Source organism: Falco peregrinus, chromosome 4 (assembly GCF_023634155.1).
Source record: "Falco peregrinus isolate bFalPer1 chromosome 4, bFalPer1.pri, whole genome shotgun sequence".
Lineage (NCBI taxonomy): Eukaryota > Metazoa > Chordata > Aves > Falconiformes > Falconidae > Falco > Falco peregrinus.
The window spans coordinates 59,851,980-59,874,338 of record NC_073724.1 but is presented as its reverse complement, the minus strand read 5'-3'; the positions used below and the strand labels follow the sequence as shown (position 1 = coordinate 59,874,338).

Below are 22,359 nucleotides of genomic sequence, written 5' to 3'. Positions count from 1 at the left end.
GTGGTTCTTTTTTAAAAAAAATGAGCATCAAGAGAAAGGGAATTGTCCAAGCTGTTACTGAAAAAATGCTACCCTTTCCCTTTTGGAAACAGTGGTTAACATAGAAGAGAGAAATACTAAATTTTGGTATGTTTACACATATAGATGTATATACATTTTTAGAGAGAGAGAGGACATGGTATGGAATAAAAATAAATCACTAATATAAATAAACATATAAATAGATAGCAAAAAGTCAGGTTTTGTGGGGAGGTTGACAGGTGACTGCACAAATTGCCTGTGGCTAGCGTACTGTGGAGCACTCGAATCATAGTAACAACTGTGCGGAAGCCTGTTACTAGGAGAAAACTTTTTGCATAGTAACAGATACATTAACAAAACAGTTTTTTATATCCACACATATTCCTTTGGCTATATTTTATTGCTGATTGTCTTCATAAAGCCTCATGAAGCCAAAGCTGGTAATCCTAGGTAAAAGAGGCAGTGGCTGGGTCCTGATTTCTGTATTGAAAAATATTTTATACAACACCTCCAACTTTCTACTATACCAATAAAGCTAAATTGCTTACTTATTTCAAATCTTTAAATAACCTGCATGGAACACAAATTTGAAAGCATAATTTAAGGCATACAACAGAATGCAGGAATTTAAGCTTGAAATTCAGTGGATCATGCTCAGATTTTCTGGAGTTTACCTGGCTTCCACCTAAAATGGATGGATGCTGACCCTGGTTTGGAGAGCAGTTCAACCAGCTAACCCTTGTGATCACAGAGTTCCCTGGGTGCATAAGCTGTAGCATCCTAGCTGGGGAGCTAAGCAGAGACAGGCACAAATCCTTCCCAAGTCCCTGGGGAACCTCAGTAAGTCAGGCATCTTCTGTGAATGCCTAGACTGCAGTCCAAACAGTTGTGATGGTTTTATGCTTCTGGACTTACAACCTAGTGGCTAGAACTCTGTCCTTAAATATAGGAAACAGTTGGAGATGGCTCGAGAAGGTGTAAACCCACAGACCTTTTTCACACAAAACTGCATTTAATTATGTCCGTAAAGTGCTGTGAGAATGTGTTTTTCACCTATCCTGATGAAGTTAGGCTGCTGATACACAAAATTTTGTGGAATTCAGAGAGACAGAAGGAAAGAAATAATTTTAAATCTGTAAAGAAGGATACGTTCCTCAGAATGGAGACTCCTGGGTCCTTGTTCTTTCTCAATTAATGGTAGGTAGATGTATTTCTTATTTAGGAATCATGAGATAAGATATGTAATAAACACCAGGAATAAGAAAGAGTCGCAAGGATGATTAGCTAGCTAGTAAATAGCGTTGAGAAACCTACATCTGTTGAATAGAAGAAGGAAGTTTGAAGACTTTTTTAAAAAAAGTCAAATATTTAATTAAAGGTCTGCCCCTGTGCATGTTAGATTGATTTTTCAATTTCAATTAATTATTAAAAAAAAGAGAGATTTATGGAGAAAATAAAAAATAGTTTGCTTATGAGTTAAAAATTTCACTAATTAGACTTCCCAAATGTACACTATGGACTAAACTCAAATCTTTTTTTACCAGTGGGAATTTGGACATTGATCCACTGGCATATAGCTACAAGAACATAGTCTTAAGAGTTTGTGACTGCATTTATACTTTTGTGCTTGGGCTAAGTGGCAAAGGTTAGTCCTTTAGAGTACTCTGGCTATGCTCACAATCTGTTCATGTGATTATGTGATGAAGTTACTATTTTTTGTAAGTTCTTGCAAATCAACATTTCCAATAGTGCTTGGACTTCAGAACCTGTTTGGTTCTTTCCCCACCTTCTGGAACACTATTTGGGAAGGAAGAATTCAGCTCCTGCTGCATCCTGGTGTGCAAAGTGGTGTTCTTCCCTGTACTATCCTAAATTAGCTACAAGTTTAGCTGTACAAAGATGTGATCATGAGATAAATTATAGTGGGAATGTACATTGTATCGTGTACTCCACAATGAACCTGAAGTTGTTCATCTTTTTTCCACTTAATGGGAAGTCATCTGAAACTACAGCTTGGCCAAAAATGGGGGTATGTGCGCATAGATAAGTACTGTGAAACTGTTCATATGTAACCTACCTCATGCTATATTGCTTCTGAGCTCAGTACCTGATCTTTAGGCCACCAGTTTTGCATATATGCAGAATAAAGCTATTCTACGCAGTTTGTCTGAAATGAAAATGTATCAGAGATTCTACAAGTAAGTAAATAGGCAGAAATTAAAAAAAGGAGTAAAAAGTGTACAGTAAAGTGATCCTAAGATAAATTGAAGTCTTTTGAATCATCATTTCTAGAACCAGAAGGGAAATTTATCTCCTTTCACGAGCCAAAAATATTTTCTCTTTGGCAGAGGTCTCTGATTTCTGGTCACATGGGGATAGTGTGCAAACCTGGCACCATCTACTCGGTTATTATTGATCACCAGAGTTCACTCGCATATTCTCTGTCTACATACAGATGTTGTTCTGCGTAGAAGAGCATGCACTTCAGTTGCATTTTGCATTCTGCATCTTGACTAGGTGTCTTTGGGAATATTTTTTAATAATATCTTTAAAGATGTCCTTCCTACAGTCTTTCTAAAGTAGAAGCAATTTATCGTTGCGGACAAATACTTCTCTCAAAAATACTTTTCATATTTATGGAATATATTGGATAAAGTTTTACAACACATTTATCTTTTTATTGAGAAATTACTTGAGAATGCAGATGTGTTGAGAATGGGTAACCTATTAATTTTTCATGTACATTGAGTGCTGCATGCAAAATTTAAGCAGGTGGATAAAACTTTGAACTGAAATGGAATAAATACAGAATTGCATTTTGAATATAAACAAGTTATGCATATAAATTTGGAAACTAATATCAGCAGGCTGGGGATGGTATCCCTCATGTTTTCTCCAAGCGCTATGTACAGAAACCTAAAAACAAAGTAGGACTATATTCAGATAATCTGAATTTCATCTGCATCTCTAGTCATATTGGGGTTTCTTATTGTTTAATCTACAAGGCCATATATGTAACAATAGCACTTAAGTTCTTTAGCACAATTTTGGCCATCTGAATTTGAACTAAAGGTACAGTATTTGTGACATTTGCTACCTGCAATGTTCCACATTTTTGTCATGTTCTGTCTGTAATTTTGCTTGAGCCTGTTGGTTTTTTGCTGCTTAGTTTGCCTCTCTCCTTCCTTTATTTCACTTTGACCCCTACCAGTTACCTGTGTGAGTTTCTGTTGTACCTTCTGCCACCTGTGGGTTTGCCATCTTGTCTTTACTTATACAAGTAGCTAAGTGGGAAGTTTGCATAATTAGAAAATGAGATTTCACATCAGCTTTTAAGACTGGCCATAACTATCTTAGAGATGCCAGGGAAAAAAAGAAATCCTGAGCAGCTGAAAAGTCTGTGTCACATTTAACAGTGAGTAATTTCCAATAGTATTGCAGGCAAATGTGTAGTCAGAGCAAACAGGAGGAAATGTCCATACTACAAGTACTTCAAAATATTGCTGTGTACAATTTGCGTTATACCAACAGTCTGCCACACATCTTTTTGCCAGGGTATCGTGCAATACACTAAGGAAGGGAAATACAGTGGAATTTCCTACCTTTCTATACCTAGAATGGCTTTCTTTCTAAAGTACACTGGAGTTTGGTACTGGGCATAACTTGCATGACGCTGACAGAGGGGGGCTGCAAGCAGGGCTGGAGTGAAAAAATTGCCCAAGCAGGAGCCGAGCAGAGGACCTGTGGGAAGTTATGTCTCTGGCAGGACTGTGGCCACTGAAGGAGACCATGCCAAAGCAGTGGAGGAAGAAACAAGGAGCCACCAAAGGAAAGAAACCACAATGTGCTGACCCCAATCTCCTGCACTGCACTACTGCAGGTGTAGCATGCAGGTGGCAAGGGAATTGGAGATGGGAAGGGGCAGGAGTGGTGTCTGTAGAGGAGTCCAAATGTAGTTCTCTTAAGTGTTTGTCTGTTTGCCTGTTTCCATTTTTCAGTAGCAGAATCAGTAATTAAAAGTTTGCTAGTTGGCCAACAAATTAAGTAAAATTCCCCAAGTTGAAACTTGTTTTATAGCCAGTGACAGGCTTTACAAATTAGTGTTTACAGCTATTCTCAAAACTTTTGGTACAGTTCTTAAAATTAGATTTGCTCAAGTCAGATGGGTCAAACAGCCTTCTCCAACGATGTGGCTAACTTGGTGGGTGAAGGCTGAGCAGTAGATGTCATTTACTTTATTTTAGTAAGACTTTTTACACTGTCTCCCATAGCATCCTCATAGACAAAGTATGGGTTAGGTAAGCAGACAGTAAGGTGGACTGAAAACTGGCTGAGCAGCCTGGCCCAGAGGGTTGTGATCAGCATCGCAAAGTCCAGCTAGAGGCAATTCACTAGTGATATTCCCCATGGGCTAATGGTGGGCCCGGTCCTGTTCAAGGTCTTTATTAATGACCTAGACAGTGAGACAGAGCACACCCTCAGTAAGTTTACTGATGATACAAAACTGGGAGGCAGAGATGATACACCATACTAAAAATGCTTATTATTAAAAACTACTTTTTTTTCCCCCACAAGCAATATACTACCTTTAAATGTGCACCATTGTCCAGAACTGCTGCTTCACCTGAGTTCTGAGAGCTTCTCCAACTTCTTCTGCCAAAGCTTTCACCAAACTTGACCTTCTTTTTGGGAGCATTATCAACATTCCTTAAGAAATTCATTCATATAGAACTACTCAATAAAAATTACTTGAAGCTGAGTAATTCTATGTTATACTCTTCTTTCAATGACTTTACATCTCAGAGAGGAAAGAATAGTGTGCTGCTAGCCAGGTTAATTTATCCGGCTTTTCCTGAATTTAATGTCAAAGGTCTTTCAGTTTCTTAACTCAATGAGGAAGAAAATATGTTTGTTTTATTATTATCCTCTGACACCTCTTCTGACACTGCCTGGAGATTATTTACATGCAGGAAAGGATAGGTACCTTCAAACTGAATCCTGGGCTGTACCAAAAGAAGTATGGCTAGCAGGTCAAGGGAAGTGATTCTTCCCCTCAACTCTGCTCTCATGAGACCCCACCTGGAGTAAATGGGTTCAGCTCTGGAGCCTCCAACATGGGCTTTTTGGGCTGCAAGCGTGCTTTGAGGGGCCATGTTGAGCTTCTCATCCTTTAGCACCCCCAAGTCCTTCTCCTCAGGGCTGCTCTCAATCCATTTTCAGTCCAGCCTGTGTTTGTACTTGGGATTGCCCTTGACACACATGCAGGACCTTGCACTTGGCCTTGTTGAACTTCATGAGGTTCACACAGGCCCACCTCTCAACCTTGTCAAGGTCACTCTGGACAGCATCCCTTCCCTACAGCATGTCAACTGCACCACACAGTTTGGTGACATTGTTCTAGTAGGATATCTGAGGTGTTTGAGATAGCTGGAGGTTAGTCATTCTTTGATGATTGTCTGTTCCCTTGTCATTATGGTGGGAACCCAGAACACCTCAGACTAGCAGTCCAGCTTCAACACCTTATGTTTGATGACATGAAGCCTATATTAATTTGCTAGTTTTTCATGTCATATTTCACTCTGAGCCAGGAGTTGAGCCCGTTAGGAGTTTTTCTTTGATACAGTACTTACAGAGTAAGCTCCTGAAAGAAACAGTCATACCTTCTATTAATAATTCCTTATTACAGTTGACCTCTACTATTGTGGTTTTAAGCAAGGTTGTCCTTGGTACCCCTCATTTGTATTAGATAAACTTTTTATCATACAAGCTGGTAAGAAAAGTGATTAAATTTACCAGAGGTCACTCTTACTTCATAATTCCTTGACATTAAAAGCCATAGAGAGAAAACTTGAAATGAATTAAAATTATGACCTCTTAAAGATACATGACATTTCACTGTTATGTAAACTTTTATGCCCACCAGATATTTATAATATTTTCAAGGATAAGAGCTTTCTTATTTAAAAAAAAAATAAAATTAACATTGCCCTTTATAGTGCAAATTCTTTCACTAACAATATTTAATATAGAAAATATGAGTTTTCTTATGCTGGTGATTTCTTTTCAAGCTTCTCATGAATCTATTCCCATCCCTCCCCCCCCCAATGACTCTTTAGTTTGTCTGTCCTTTATATTGAATTTTAAATTAAAGTTATAGAAATGTCAGCCTGCTTCTTTAGGGACTACAGCTGAAATCATCGAGCTCACTTTGTCTCCAGTTGGTGACAAATGGCAATTTTATTTAGCAAGGGATGGTTCTCTTTGAGATTGGATTGATGGATGAGACCATAAGAGGTTGGGCCAGCTGACAAGGTTACCCTTACCAGCTGTCTACCCCTCTCTACTGCATGGGTGTCTGTGCTGCTTGTCAGTCAGCTGTTGAACGACTGCTGTTTGCTGTGTAGTGTTTTAACAGAGACTGTAATCAGTGACAGCTTACTTCACTTTAAAATGCTGTGCTGCCAATGGTGGTGGTTCCAAAACTCACTCATCAGCAGCTCAGACATCTGTGCAGTAAGGGCAGGCTGGACGGCTAGGGTGGCAACAGTGTCAGCTGTCCCAAACAAAGCCAGCTTTTTGACATTCAAGAGTCCTTTATTTTGTATTTTGCGGCGAATGAGGAGCCAGGACGCAGCTTGATGCAAGCAAATGTCGGTTTATTCTACAGGAGCACAACTTTATATACACTTTCAAAAGCTGCACCTTTTAAACTAATTGGTTCTTGAGGCTAAGCCTTGCACACTAAACCACCAATCAGGGATTGCCAGTTAACTACCAGCAATTAACACCTTTAACAGCAAGGTGTTACCTTTCCTTGGTGCCATCTGTCTCCCACTCCCCTGTGCTCTGCAAACATGCCTCATCATGGTAATTGCTGTCTAGACAAGCTCGAGCACACTCCCCTCAGCTAACCGATTGCCATGCATGGTCCTAGTTCCTAGTTTGCAGCCCGCTCCTGCATCTCCCCCTTCCTGTTGCACAAAAGAACCCCTGAAACCGAGCAAAAACAAGGCACAAGTAATAGAACAAATAAAAAACCAGCTAAGACATTATCAATGTCAAAATAACCCACTGTCTTTGTTCCGTACAGTTTTACAATTTCCCCTTTTTGCTTTTTGAACAGCTAGTACCAGGTTTGCCATGTTCTGCAGGGCCCTTGCAAACATGACAACAACCAAGGTAATAGCAAACAAACAATACTGCCAATTGAGTGAATGAATGCTAAAAAGGCTGAAATTTTCTCAGATTTTGATAACATGTTGCTGCAGTGGGGCGCCTAAAATCCACGCAACACATACCATCAAAATCCTCACAGCCACGTCCCTGAACCAACAACAAAAGCAGTGGGAATTTTGACTCGCGTTCTTAACTGCTTATCAAACAAGGTGATTTAACTCTTTAATGCTTTCCCTGCTGTTACTCTGGGTAAGATAAGAACCGCTGCGACACGTTCCCATCATAGCCTCCTACTACATTAACATCTACAGAAAAACAATTATCGACAAAGTGTAAACAATATCATCTTCTTTTGGATTAATATTATACATAGGTGGAAGGGCACACCAACCAAGAACTGCACCAGTCAAAAAGTTCGAAACATAGCATGCCTTCTCTGAACATACCTCTGGGGTCATTCCCTTCATTCCCTCTTTTTCATGCAAAGAGAGACACTTTACCATAACAGAGAAGCCCCTATTTACATCTCTGAGCCCGGACACAAACCGCAGCTGTATGCGCCACCAGGCTCAGGGCAGAAACCATTCCTGTAGTTACATAACTATATATCTCTACAAGCGTGCAGACACCTATTAAACACTAAATAACCATGTTTATCTTTCCTATTCTCCTTCACAATACCTAGTTATTCTCTCATTATGAATCCTTCATTCCCCTTATCAGTGTCAATGGAATCATTGTACGAGTTGTCCTGTCCCGTGCTTGGTCCAAACGTATTACCTTTGTTAAGTGGTTTGATCCAGGGCGATAGTGTTCATTCTAGGTGCTGTAAAAGGCAAAATCTATATTCTATGTCCTGATTTTGGGTATCTAACATTAATGCAAAACAGTAATCCTCACACAGTTTTTATTTCATTCTGTAGGGTCGGTGTCGGTATCAGTTGTCTGCAGTAAAGGTTCACGGAAAGGTCTTACATTCTTCGCTGGGACCCATCTAGGTCCTTTTTCTGTAGAGACACAAGCATAACCTTTTCCCCATGTAACAAGAGGATATGGTCCCATAATTTTACCTGTTTCTGGATCTCGGACCAATACTGGGCCTTTAACCCATGCCTCGAAGGAGGCATTTGCAGTGAAATGTCGAACTATCGGTGGGTTGTTATCTATTAAAGAACAATTCAAAAAATTAAAAACATACAATGCTTTCTGTAACCGTTCCTCCGGAATAGCCATTCCCATTCCCCCTTTTTGTTGTTGTAATAAACGCTTTAGAGACTGATGAGACCGTTCAATGAGAGATTGACCGGTGGGGGAATGAGGAATGCCAGTAATATGAGTTGTACCCCATAGGGCAAAAAAGGTTTTTATAGTGGTTGAAACATAAGCTGGACCCATTATCTGTCTTTATCTTTAAGGGAATACCCAATGTAGCAAAAGCACGCATTAAATGTCTACAAACATCTCGTGCCTTTTCTCCTGTGTGACAAGAGGCAAACAAGGCACCTGAAAATGTATCAATGGAAGAGTGGATATATTTAAGGTTACCAAATTCAGAATAATGTGTGACATCTGTTTGCCATAATTGTAGGCTTTGTAATCCTCTAGGATTAACTCCTGTAGCAATTGATGGGAAAGAATGTTTTTGACAATCAGGACAGACAGCAATAATATTTGATGCTTGTTGAGAAGTAAGGTCAAACTGTCACTTAAGAGCTCCAGCATTTTGATGGAAAAAAGAGTGACTTAGTTTAGCTTGTGCAATACGGTCTGGCAGTACTTGAACTGGTAATGTCAATAGATCAGCTCGTCGATTGCCTTCTGCAAGAAAACCAGGTAGTGAGGTATGAGACCTAGTATGCATAACAAAATAAGGTGCAGATCCAGAGTCCAAAAGGAAAATAAGTTCCTGTAACAGGGTAAAAAGTTGTGAATGTGAAACATGCCGCAGCACAGAAGCTTCAGCTCGTGTAACAATACCTGCAACATAAGCAGAATCAGTAACAAGGTTGAGTGGTACATTCCATTTTCAGAAAACACGAACAACTGCATTCAGGTCTACTATCTGAAGTGAACCGGAGACTGTCTCTATATCCGAATCCCATTGTCTCCGTTGATCATCCCACCATAGAAGAACAGATTTATGTGATTTGCCTGATCCATCTGTAAAGACAGTAAGCGCTGTGTGTGAGGTTGCCAGGTCCAATCCTGCGCTGCCTGAGGTTGCTGGACAGAGACTTGAGGTGTCGGTACTTCTCTCCGAGCTTGTTGAAATGTCAGCTGTGGCATTTGTGTCTGCGCGCGTCGCTGCCCCGCGCTCCGCGGTCGGTTTCCCTGTATCAGTTGTCCCTGGAAATCATACTTAGATCGACATTGATTAGCATAATGACGCCCTTTCCGACATGTCGGACAAACTCCAGGACCAGGAGGTTGTTGTTTATTCCCCGCAGCCCGCGCAAGACAATTTCTCTTTAGATGACCAGGCTTACCACAACCATAGCAATTCCCCACACCACTCATTGTTGCAAAAGCAGCAGCCATAGCTTCAAACTTATGGTCAACCGTACCGATTCGGTTACATGCTTCCACCATTTCCACCAGAGTGGGGTTTGGGTTGGGAAGAGACTTCAATAGCCTTTCACAATCAGCATTAGCATTTTCAACAGCTAGTTTTGTTAGCAATATATCCCGAGCTTCCGCATTATCTACTTGACGTTCCAAAGCCTGTTTTAGCCTATCAATAAACTGCATATAAGGTTCTCGAGACTCCTGAGTGATGTTAGTAAAAGCTTTTTGTGGCTTTTGTACACCAGGAACCTGGAAAAAAGCCTTTTTTGCCTCTTCTCTAATTGCCTCGAGAGCCGCACGGGGGCAGTGTTGAGCCTGTGTTACCGGATCAGCATGTGCCCCGGTGCCCGTAAGATGCTCTATTGTCAGTGCAGCTAATGCAGCATCATTATGATTGACATACGTGAGCAGGAGTGCTTGCAGTCCCCCTCTCCAATGCGACTCCCATAACGTGTACTGAGTCGGGGTTAGTAACAATCGTGCTAAAGATTTCAAATCATGAGGAGTCATGATATAAGTATCAAACACAGAAGATAACAGGCTTATAAAATAGGGAGAAGAAATACCGTGTTCTGTAACTGTGCGGCGCAGTTCTTTAACAACCGAAAAAGAAAGAGCCTCCCATCGTGCTCCCCCTGCCCGACCCTGAGAATACAAGACCGGCGCAACTATAGTTTTAGCCGTGTCCAAATCCCCCTCCTTTAAGGCTTGTTTCTTTATTTTTGTCCACACATCACGTAGATCAGGAGGGTATAAATCAGGTTCTTTTTCACGGTCTATCGGTCCTGGGTCAAAAGGATCTTCTTCTGGCGGATACCCCACTGCATTGACACCCAGGGGTCTAGAGCACTGTGACTTAGAGGCTGATGAGGAAAGAGCTATAGGAGCTTGCGATTCCTCCTCCTCTCCTTCCTCCGCTTTCATAGTCTCAAAAATAACTCTCCATGAAGAAAGCAGACGGTGGGACTCAATATTGCCTTTTGTCGCAGAATCCCATAATTTCACCCCTGTGTCGTCCCAAAGTTCCCGCGTAAAAATTGTAGATGCAGTCACTGCGGGCATATTTACTTGCACCCACTTGAGCATTGCTTTAAGGTCTTGTCCAGAGATATTTTTCTTATGTTTATTAAGACGACCTTTCATAAGCTCATAAACGTCTCCTTCTGGGGACGAAGCCTGATTCCCCATTACGGATTTCCCACAGCTCACCTCTCACCTCCGGAGGGATTTCTGGCCGGCTCCTGCTTCCTTTCAGCAGATCATTCAAAGTTCTGTGGGATTCGCTGCATGTCACTCAGATAGGCGATTCGAAAGCCCTTCACGTTAGATCCTTAAACGGATCACGTCGGGGTCACCAATTTGCGGCGAATGAGGAGACGGAACGCAGCTTGATGCAAGCAAATGTCGGTTTATTCTACAGGAGCACGCGTTTTTATACACTTTCAGAAGCTGCGCGTTTTAAACTAATTGGTTCTCGAGGCTAAGCCTTGCATACTAGGCAATCCCTGATTGGTGGTTAACTACCAGCAATTAACAGCAAGGGGTTACCTTTCCTTGGCGCCATCTGTCTCCCACTCCCCTGTGCTCTGCAAACATGCCTCATCATGTTAATTGCTGTCTAGACAAGCTCGAGCACACTCCCCTCGGCTAACTGATTGTCATGCATGGTCCTAGTTTGCAGCCCGCTCCTGCAGTATTTGCTTTTTTGAGTGTTTTGATTTGTTTTGCTTCAGATTATAACCAGCCTGCTGTCTAAGAAACCTAGCTTTGAAATGTTTCTGAATGGGAATGTATAAAAACCCCAGTAGTGTTTTGAGATTTCACTACAAAATCCTAAAATGTTTTTAAATTTTTGTCTGTAGGCTGGAGCAAACGTGCTTCTGCAAGATGTTAATGGAAACATTGCACTTGATTATGCCATAGAAGGGACTGAATCTAGCAGCATCCTTCTGATGTACTTGGAAGAAAATGGTAAGTCAGCCCTTCAGCTTCTGGAATGTTTTCAGTGAACATGACATAAACCCAAAAATTATGGATATTAATTTGACATAAGAGAACACTGAAGCCAGTGGAACGATATTAGTTTGGAGATGAAGGGGAGGAAGACTATTTGGAGTCACAAAATTTTTCAGTATGTTTAAACTGGAACAACTAACAGAGCTTAGTGGCAGTGGTCATTGTCAGATCTACTTTTGCCCATTCATATGGAGGTGCTAGAATGCCAATTCAAAGCAGAAAAAACTACAGTAATGCAGAAGCTTTTAAAAAAACTAACAGTGTGAGGACCAGGTTTCACATTTTGTTTCATTTTGCATGTGAGTTGTGTATAGCCTCAAAGTGTATTTTTTCCAGTGACAGACTGTTAAATAAATAAATCTCTGCTAATCATCTGAATGATAATTTATATGAATTTTTATATTTTTTCAAAAATATTAGTATTGTTTCTGTTTTGTATTGAGAAAATACTGTAGTTGGATTTCTGTTGTGAAATACGCTTAATACATTATAGATGGCAGGACCTATATTGAAAAAAAAGGGTTTGTAAGGCTTCTGAAGTGAGTTTCTAGCATTGCTTATGGCTGTAATAGGTTTTATTAACATTGTATGTGGCTCATCATTAACACTGAGGAAAATGTACTAAGCGGAAATAATGGGCAGTAATATAAATACATGTAATTTCAACAATGACTTCAGATATAAAATCTGTTTTAACATAACATAAAGTTAAGTTGTATCCTGTTAACGAACACTTCCAAGAGAAGTTAACAAAGATTGGCAAGGAAATCACACTCAGTGTTCAAGCCCAATACTGTTAGTCCATAGCACATCCAGTGTATTACACAGGTATATTCTATAATTTTGCTTCCTTAGTGCCTGGCAATGTCTTCACAGCTCATGAATTCTGGTTTTCTTTTTTTCTCATTGCAAGACAGGTATTAGCTTCTAAAAACTTAATTGCCATGCAAAATGCAGGTATTTGCAGTCTAAGTGCTCATGTGGTATATAACAGGTAGCATACAACAAGATATAGTCTGCTTACTGGCAATTACTAATGCAGATCTATCAGAAAAAGCTTCCTCTTTCCTTGGTTTGTCTCTCTTTTTGTTTGGTTGCAAAATGAAATAGATCTGGAGAAAAAAAATATTTAAAAGATTCACTAGTTTCTTGGCAAACTGTCTACATTGAAGGAACGGTGGATTTTTCTTTTACAGTAGATAGGAGAGGCACCATTCCTCATTTAACAATGATTCTATGAATGTGGAAGTTTCCAAAGAAAAAAAAACCTTAAACATTATAAAGGTGAGATCTAACTCTACTAACTTGAGATAGCTAAGCCTGTGCTAATCATCCAGACCTTTTCTTTTGGTCAATGGAGAGAAATAGGAAATGCATGTATTGTTTCAGCTCTTCCTAACCTGGCTAGGTGAGGAGGACTGATTTCCAGAACTTTCTGTTTTTTTCCAGTTTCTTTCTCTTGACTAATAGGAACTTAAGCTGGCAAGTAGTAGTTTATCAGTCTTAGTTTTAGACTGTTAGGGTAGATCAATTCTATCCCTTAATTGCAGTACTGTCTGAAATCCTGGCCTTTGGGTGACCAATGACAAAATGCCCATCAACTTTGCTTGGTCTGCTACCATTCTCCTTGTAATAATAGACAATTCAAAGTACCCTTATTTTAAGTTTTAAAAATTTAATTTGTATCTTCTGAATTACTTATATGATCTACCCTGGCTAATAGTAATTGAGGAGGGAATCCTTGAAGGAAATAAAACTGTCTGGTTAAGTATGATTTACTTTGAATTGCCCAGACTAAATGATTCTCTATGGACTGTTCCCATGAAGCCCTCATCATTGCACCTGCATATGCATATCCCAACACAGAACAATGTCACAGCCAAAAACCTTGTTATACAGGAGCGTTAGCTGATCCTATGGTAAATACCAACTTCAGCCGGTAGTGCTGTGAAACACCCAGCTATAGCCTCACCCTTTAAATATGATGTATAAGGTACATTTCCCCATTCTCTGTACTTCCCTGCGTTCCTAAAAGCTTTCCTTAATAGTCTCCATTCAGTTGTGCGGCCTGGTTTACAATCTTAAGAAGAAATTGCTGCATAAAATAGACTATACTCTAATCATTATCTCTAATTGCAAAATTCACAGGGAAAAATAAAATCAAGTGCCGTATGGCTCAGCTAAAAAGAAAATAAGAAACTATCAGTGTACTTTGATGAAACAAATTAAGATTGGAACAAGTAGCTTTGATGCTACAGAAACTTTGTTAATTTGGGACATTAAAGTTCTTAGAAGTCTTGTGTGTTTATAATTTCTTACAGTTTTCATCACTGTGGTACTTTACTGTATCTGTTTAACTGTACTACAGATCGTAATGAGTGAACTCCCTGTTCACTGTCATGGATAACCTAATTTACTCTGTGGAAGGCCTGGAGCCATAGGTGATAACAATAGTCTTAGATGCATGTAATGATTTATATATTTTAAAATATTTTTTTTCATATTTACTGAGGTTAGTTCTTTGAGTTCTGTTTGTAAATGATCTTATAGGGCACAGGAGTATCACAAGTGCAAAGTAAAGTTAATCGTCGAGGTACTGCCTGAAAGGTTTCATAGGTACCTCGTTGTTGCAATGGAATATATCTCATCAGGACATTATATGGAGATTATATTACTGAAGTCTAAATAAAATTCTGTGTATTTCATTAAAATATTCTCTTTTCTTGTACAGATATCACCTTTCTCTGACATTACATTGTTATGTAACCTATGTTACATTGTATACTGAAAATAATTACTGACTGAAGAAAGCAATAAGCAAATTTTACCTATACCTAAGTATACCTTACAATATGTTTTATATATTAAAAGCATCCTTTGTGTTGGAGAATAATTCTAGTATACTATGAGCTTAATTTAAGATCTCACTAATCAAGGATGGAATGGAAAATACAGCATCCAAATTCACATTTAGGAAAATGGTGGAAATAGCTTAACTGTATGATATTTGGTCATGTCCTAGGAGCACTCAGAAGCCTGGTGTTCTCCTGAATTCCAGGAATTTATTGGGGCTGATCTATCTAAATCAAGTGTCTGGTAATAACTCTCTAGCAAGCCCTCCTTAGAGCAAAAAAGGTGCTTCAAAGTTAGGTATTTGTAACGGGTCATCTGAATTATGATCTGAACAACATGCTTCTTTCCAAGTACCCTGAAGGGAGCCCAGATTGGCTAGTTGAGGCATAGAAGTCTGCTACATAGGATGGGATTTGGTTTAAGGTGATGGTATTTAGATTTAGAGGTCTGTATGTAGATACCTATACACTAGCTTTAGTATCTAAATTCCTATTACCTTTAGTGGAGTTCTAGGAAATACCGTCACTGGAGAGCGGAAGACTTACCATTTGACTGGCCACTAGGAGAACACTCTTAAACACTATTAAATTTGTTCTGCACCAAGATATCATTGGCTTTGCATGTTACTGGTCTTCTTGTTTTGCTATGAGAAGAAAGTCATGACACTTAATGACTTTGAAAAATAAGATGGGGATACCATCTGCTCCAACATCCTGCCAAGGCACGGCCAACTGAGAGTAGCCCAAATTACTCAGGGCCATGCTGGGCTGGAGATTCTATGACCTTTCTGGGCTCCCATTCCAGTGCTGAGCCATCATCATGTAATTTTTTTCCATATTATTTTCAGTTGAAATTTTCTTTCTTGCAACTTATACCTGTAGTCTCTTATCCTTTAATTGTTTATTTCCAGGAAGTGTCTCCCTCCAGAGGTGAAATGAAAATATTAGGAAGAGTAAAATGTTTTGTTTTCCCCCCGCTATTTACCCTGTTTTATTCTGAACCTGGTTGATTATTGGAATCATTGAGAAAGTCCACCTGGCACCTTCTGTAACCTTTATTTATATTAATATCAGCTTTATGTTTTAAGGCAAAGCTTTTGTTGTATTAATCCCATTTTTAAAATGTCAAAATTCAAGTAACAGCTAGCGTTTTCTCTTTGCTTTTAGAGGCAGAATGTTCTACTGTAGAAGTGTGTCAGTGAAACTCTGGTTATGACATATGACTCTTAACGTTGTGTCCTTTTCCGTTAGGCTGTTTTGAATCTAATGCTTTGAAGAATGCAACATTTTTGTTTTCTTTCTTGATATTTAGATGCATATTGTGTTTGATGACTCAGATATAAACTACAAACAAGTGACAGATATTTCTTGATTCCAGATTTGATAAGTGACAGGAGTTAATATGTTCACTGTGTAATTTGTTTCCAGAAATGAAGTGGCCCCTTTTGTCTTCCAAGATCCCAGGCTTCAGCTTTCAAAAGAATAACCATGCATTACAAGAACTTCAGCCTGGTTATTTAATCTGAGAAAACAGTCTCTGGGTATTTTACTTCTGGTTGTTGTTTTTTTTAAGAGCTGTCTAAGTATCCAACACATCTGAAAGCAAACCAGTATCTTTCTTGTCTATTGTATAGTGAAAGTTTATTCACTAGCAGATTATTACAAAACCAAAATAAAACCATCTATTGTGAACTTTTTTGTTCACAAGAATGAGAATACTTAAATAATATATCTACCTGAAGGTATAGATGGCTTTTCTTTTTCTACTAGGATACAGGTACAGAAAAAAATTGGTTATTCCTTTTCTACAAGGTATTATTCGTGGGTTTTAACAATTCATTTTCTGTGGGGTATTTAAAATAGCTGGTTAAAGCTTATTGACCTTTGATAGTAATAGAGATTTCACTTACTTAATCAAAATCTTTTATAGTATTCCAAACTGTGTGAATAATGGATCTGTTTTGTTTTAGAATATTAAGGGAATCATATTCAGGTGTATATAGAGCCAAAATCACGTGCAAGTCCTATCCATTTAGGTAGTCTTTTGTCGTTGTAAATTAGTTACAATACTGTGCAGATTTCACAAAAATAAGCCATGGTTTATTAAATTCTTACTAGCAAATGGATTAACCCTTAATTTTCAGGTGCAAAGTAGAAGGAATAAATTTCTGTTTCTGCCTTGCAACAGTAGGTAGAACAAAATAAAAAAAATAGAAGCTGCAGGTTAGTACAAGATCCTTCACTGAAGACAGTGTTTAACATTAGCCAGAAACAGTCAACTCATAAATTACTGCATAAGGACAATTTCCCTGAAGTCAGCTGTTTAACAACATAGAGGGAATAAGACGTTCAGGAAAAGCTGATTCAGAAAAGTAGTGGGCAAAAGGATCAAGGAAAAAAAGACTGACACTATACAGTAATCTAGGAAGTGATAGAAAAATGCATTCAAAAATATTTTAATTTAAAATTTAAAGTACTTTGAAATTATTCATAAAATCTAGTGTGGTAGAGCTAAAAGCCAAACTGTCACCCAGCTGCTCACTCATTCCCCCTCCTGAGCTGGACAGAGGGAGAAAATAGGATGAGAAAGCTCATGGGTCAAGATAAAGATGGGGAGATTGCTTACCAGTTACTGTCACAGGCAAAACAGGCTTGGCTTGGGGAAAATTGTCAATTGGAATAGATTCAGGTAGTGAGAAACGGAAAGACAAACATTGAAACAACACCTTTCCAGCCCCTTTCCCAGGCTTGACTTCACTCCTGACTCCTCTACCCCCACAAGTGGTGCAAGGGGGTGGAGGAGCTACAGTCACTACACAGCAGTTTCTCTCTGCCACTTCTCTCTACACTTTTCCTCTGCTCCACTGCGGTCCAGGTATGCTGTTCTTTCAGGAATGTCCATCTGCTTCATTGTGGGTCCTCCATGGGCTACAGGGAATCTCTGCTTTGACACCTGAAGAGAGCACCTCCTCTCCCTACTTCTCTGACTTTGGTGTTCCCTCAACTGTTTCTCCCTTTGTCTTTCTGTCCACTGTTTATGCCATTCCTTAAATACATTTTCACAGAGGTGCCAGACTTGGTTGACAAGCTCAGCTGTGTCCTGCGGTGGGTCTGCTGTACTTGACTAGAGCTGTTTGTGGTCCACATGGAACAGCCCCACAGAAGCCACCCCAGCAGCCCCACAACTGTCAACACCTAAAGATCAGTGAAGTCAAGCTAAAACAATCCCCTGATATATTGTCTATTTTAGAACTATATGCAATGTCATCTAGATTTCTGGTTTCAAATTTTCTGTTAATAATATTGATGCAGTACGTTGACAGAAAAACAGGCAACCAAAACCAAACAGCCTTGGAGTGGTTCGAAGTCTTTTCACTCTGATTCTTGCTGATTGGGATCCACCTACCCATAACATCATCACACACAAAAATTTTCTGTGGTGAGCTTGATTAATTGATAGGAGTTAGGTGATAGTTTTGCAAGTGAGAACAGGGGACCAAATGAGATGTTTCAGTAGATCCCTTCAAGTCCTAAAAATGAAGCACACAGAAAACATGACACATTGAAAATGTCATAGTTGAGAATGCTCATCTGTCTTCCTTTGACCTTTCTGTTTTCTAATATAAACTTGAACAAGCTACATTAATTTTTCTATTTTCTAACTCTTGAGGAGCTGACCTTGAAGTCTTAGACTCCTTTTAATGTTTGTGTGTTTCCAGCATGTTACCCATATGTTTCTATCAAAGGGAAAACCTTTAAACTCACTGTGCAGACTTTTGGCACTTGAATTAACGTTTTAAGTTACAGTGAGTAGTTTATGATCTACATTGTTACTGATGCTAGAAGGAAAACAGACATATCCTTGACTAATAAATAGGCTTTGCAAAGATTTGAAAAAAGATTGTGAAGAATATCAGAAACTGGGGATGCTCTTTTAGCTTCCTTTCAAACAATTTACTGATGAATAATCTGTTACCATCAGAAATAAATTAACATTTTTTATAGAATTCCTAAAACTATAACCTTTAGCAAGTTAGAAAAAAAAATATTCAGTGCCCTGAGTGCGCCCAGAGGTCCTGAAACCTGCCCCCCTTGTTTGCAGGGGCTTGGCTGCCTGTGCTCAAAGCCAACTCTGATAAGGTACAGCTGTGTAACCTGGGAGCAGTCAGCTGAGAAAAGAGTAAAATTGTGAGGCAGATCTGGGAGAAGCCTTATCATTATCTTTCACCCATGCTTTGTCTTGGGGGACACATTTAGGCTCAGGTTCTTGCCCTTGAGGCATTCTTGTGCCCAGCAATGAACCTTGCCTGATCCCAACCCTGAATCACTGACTTGACTTCCTGGCGTCACCTGATTTGTCTGGATTTGTTGCTAGGTCTTTCCTGGCAATCCCAAGACTATTGGTTGGCCCTGATTCCCATCACCAGACCTGCTCAATTTTCCTGTTTGAGTACTGTGGGGCAGTGCTCTAGTCAGCAAGACCACCACCCTGCCTGCCCTGTGTTCACCCTCAGCTCCTGGCTCCCTGACATGTGTGCCTGCTTTTACTGCTCTCTCACAAAAACATGTAACCATAACATATTAAGACATTACAGATAAATCCTGAGTATAGAAATACCATATGTGAAGAGCTCATTTCAGCCATGATACTTATTGCAAGTAACCAGAGACAATGATACACTTGTTTTGCTTCTGTGTTCTGGTATTAATATTGCAAATAAAATAGTAAATGTGCAAGACATTCACAGATGAATGCTTTAGTATTAAATCTTGAGATTGTGCCAGTCTGTTAAAATAAATTACAAGAAATAGTTTTGTTTTCATACAAGTTAAGAAGAGACAGTTCATTTAACTTAATTTTAGCTGGAAGGGTCATCAACATCCATATTGTAGAAAAGAGAAGAAAAAAAGCATGTTTTGCTAGAGTGAGAGAATTGTCACTGGTGTCTACATGAGGAAGAGATGGGAATTTCATTTCTGATAGCATTTTCAGACTAGAAGGAAATAAATTAAACATCCTTCACTAAGCATATGTAATGATATTTTTAAAGGCAAAGAGGTAAAACCCACCTCCAGCAGTCAGTCAGTACTTCTGCAGTGAATTAGAGCTATAGGTCGCAGTAGTTTTGCAAATAAGCATACTTTTGCAGATACTGAAAATATTGGCTTCCCTTCTCACATAATTAATATTGCTAAAATGTATCTGTTCATATGCTGACCTTTGAAAATCAGATGCACATAATGCCAAACAATATGCACAAGAACTACTGAACAATGTCATTTAACAAAATAATGCTCTTTACAAAGCTATTTAGTAAGCAGCCAGAAAAGTCCTTCTAAACTTTAAGCAAATAAAGCTGGATAAAGTAACTGCTACACCTGAATATTTTCATGAATGAAAATAAACATTTCAAGAATGGTACCATGTCTTTTTTTTTTTTTTTTTTCTTATAAATTTTTGTCAGCATGTCTATCCAATACTACGTTGTACAGGAGAAAAATAGACATTTTAAACCACAGTGTCCCCAGAATTATAGAAGAATACAGACAGGCTCATCACACCTGAGGTGAAAAGAGCCTTGCTGTGTTTACAGCTCTGTGCAGGAAGGGCAGATACAGATAGGGTGTCAGAAGACTGAAGTAAGAGGAAGGGAGAGACTGGCTTCTCAAATTTGTTGCGAGTTTTTAATATACATTTGTGTTTGCAAGACAAAATGATATTGACCTTGCTTCTGGACTATTAAGCCCATTGGAGAATGAGATGTGCAAATTGCAGAAAGAGTAGCTACAGTGGGTATTTCCCAGAGCCTGATTGTTTTGCTTTGTAGTCATCACAGGAATGGGTGTTCTCCTCACAGATGGAGAGACTTAGTACTGGACATTTATGAGGAAAATACTTTTTATAGCAATTTTCAGGTATGTTTGCCATGTATTTCTTTACCACTGCAACTTCCCAAAAGTTACTTTCCCTCTTTATCTGAGGCTTTTGCATTCCTTTGGGTTGTCAGTTCTATAACCCTATGCCAGAGAAGGTGAGACAGCCAAAGCACATGAAATGACCTTGTCAGGTGTTTTTTTCTGAAACAGTGAGAAGTAATACATTTTGTAGCTTCTAGGTTATGCTCCTGTCTGTCATCAGCACCGATAGCCATCCACAAATGCTGTGCCCTGCAGGGTCACTACTGTTTTAACTGTTTTGTGAGTGTGTAGCTCTTGTTCTGATTTTACAGGGTATTTGGAGAGTATTTTCCATCCTATGCCTTTCTTTTTGACTTTCCGTCTTTTGAAATGTGAATCCATTCCCATAGTACATGCCAGTTTGGTTTTCTTCCTCTATTTATTCATGCTGGCTGTTGTCCCATTTGAGCTGAATATCTAAACCACATTTCCCCTTTGAAAAGCAACATGAAGGTCATTCTTTGATTCAGGCAGCAAGAGTTACTTACTGTATGAGTAACATATTGTTGTTCTGTCTAAAGTCATGAAAAGTATCACGCCCTGGGGAGGGAGAGCGGACTCTCCAGAATTACAGACTTGATTAAGGGAAGGCAGTTACTGACCAGGTCTCCTTGTTTGAGACTCAGAGAATGATACATGTGCATGCTTGGTAAGTCTGCTTCCCAGCTCCCTGCCAGAGAAGCCTTCACTCTTAAGCCTAACAGTTCCCAAGGTCTTGGAATTCAAAAGCCTGCAATTCTAAGATTGCAATTTAGATTATTTTTTTTCATGTTTTCATTCTATTTTCTATAAAGGCAGAGGAAGGGCATCTCTGTTGCTTCTGTTGTTTCTTTAGCATTTTCAAGACTCCTTTGGATATTTAACAAATAAAGGCTATGGAACTAATGTCACTGTGATAGCTCACTTGCCAGGCTGTTTACTGCTATTTGTTTAATGAAATGTGTATCATTCATTTATACAACTGTTAGTTTGAAGCCAGTAAGGCTGTCTTGAGATTCACAGAGACTGTGCCTTTTGTTGCTATGTACCACTGTTTATGCTTTTTGTCTGAGCTGATGGGTCTAATTATATTTCTGATAGAATGTACATAGCAATTGATGCAGATGAACTCTTTTCTTCATTTCTCCTTCAGCATGAGCAAAGTTAATCTTTCAACAATCAGTTTTTTTGCAGCCCCTGACAGGACACACCAAGGTTCCGTAAAATGCAGTTTACAAGGTGTAAGAATCAATATTTAACTGTTAGTAAATATACTGATAAGTTAATTCTCTAATCATGCTGAGTGTAAGTCAGTAGTAAATTGCTGGAAAAGGCTGAGTGGACTCAGCTGGCCTCTGCCCTCAGCCTGTAATTTACATGAAACATGATGAACCAAACAACCTGATAATAACTGTTTCATTCTCAGGTTTGTTTTGTTTTTGTTTTTATTTTTGGTTTTTGTTTTTTTTTCTACCTGGGGAAAGCTAGAAACTGGTACTCCCACTTTGGGGATTGTGAACTTATTTTTCATTAGTGAGTGTTTGAGATAATATCCATACAGAAAAGAGGGCAGTACATTAATTTCCTCCTGTTGCCTCTCTCCTTGAAAAACAAAACTTGTTCTAATTGTTTACTGGGAAGATCAAAAGGAATAAAAAATTAACGTCAGTTCTGTCAGTAGTACTTGTGTCAGTAGTACAGCAGAATGAATTCTCCATAGTCCAACTGGAGACAGTCAGTGACCTGCTGCTCCACTTGGACACATACAAGTCTATGGAGCCGGGTGGGATCC

At 39.1% G+C, this 22,359-nt stretch overlaps 1 protein-coding gene across 3 annotated transcripts in view; it reads left to right on the top strand.

The window, feature by feature from the left end:
* The window catches only part of MYO16 (myosin XVI), a 412,120-nt gene that overhangs the window by 160,027 nt on the left and 229,734 nt on the right, over window positions 1-22,359 (top strand). For all 3 annotated transcript variants that reach the window (XM_055802518.1, XM_055802516.1, XM_055802517.1), the window contains exon 5: window positions 11,625-11,733. In XM_055802518.1, the coding sequence (XP_055658493.1) occupies window positions 11,625-11,733 (109 nt within the window). The remainder of the gene's footprint in view (window positions 1-11,624; window positions 11,734-22,359) is intronic.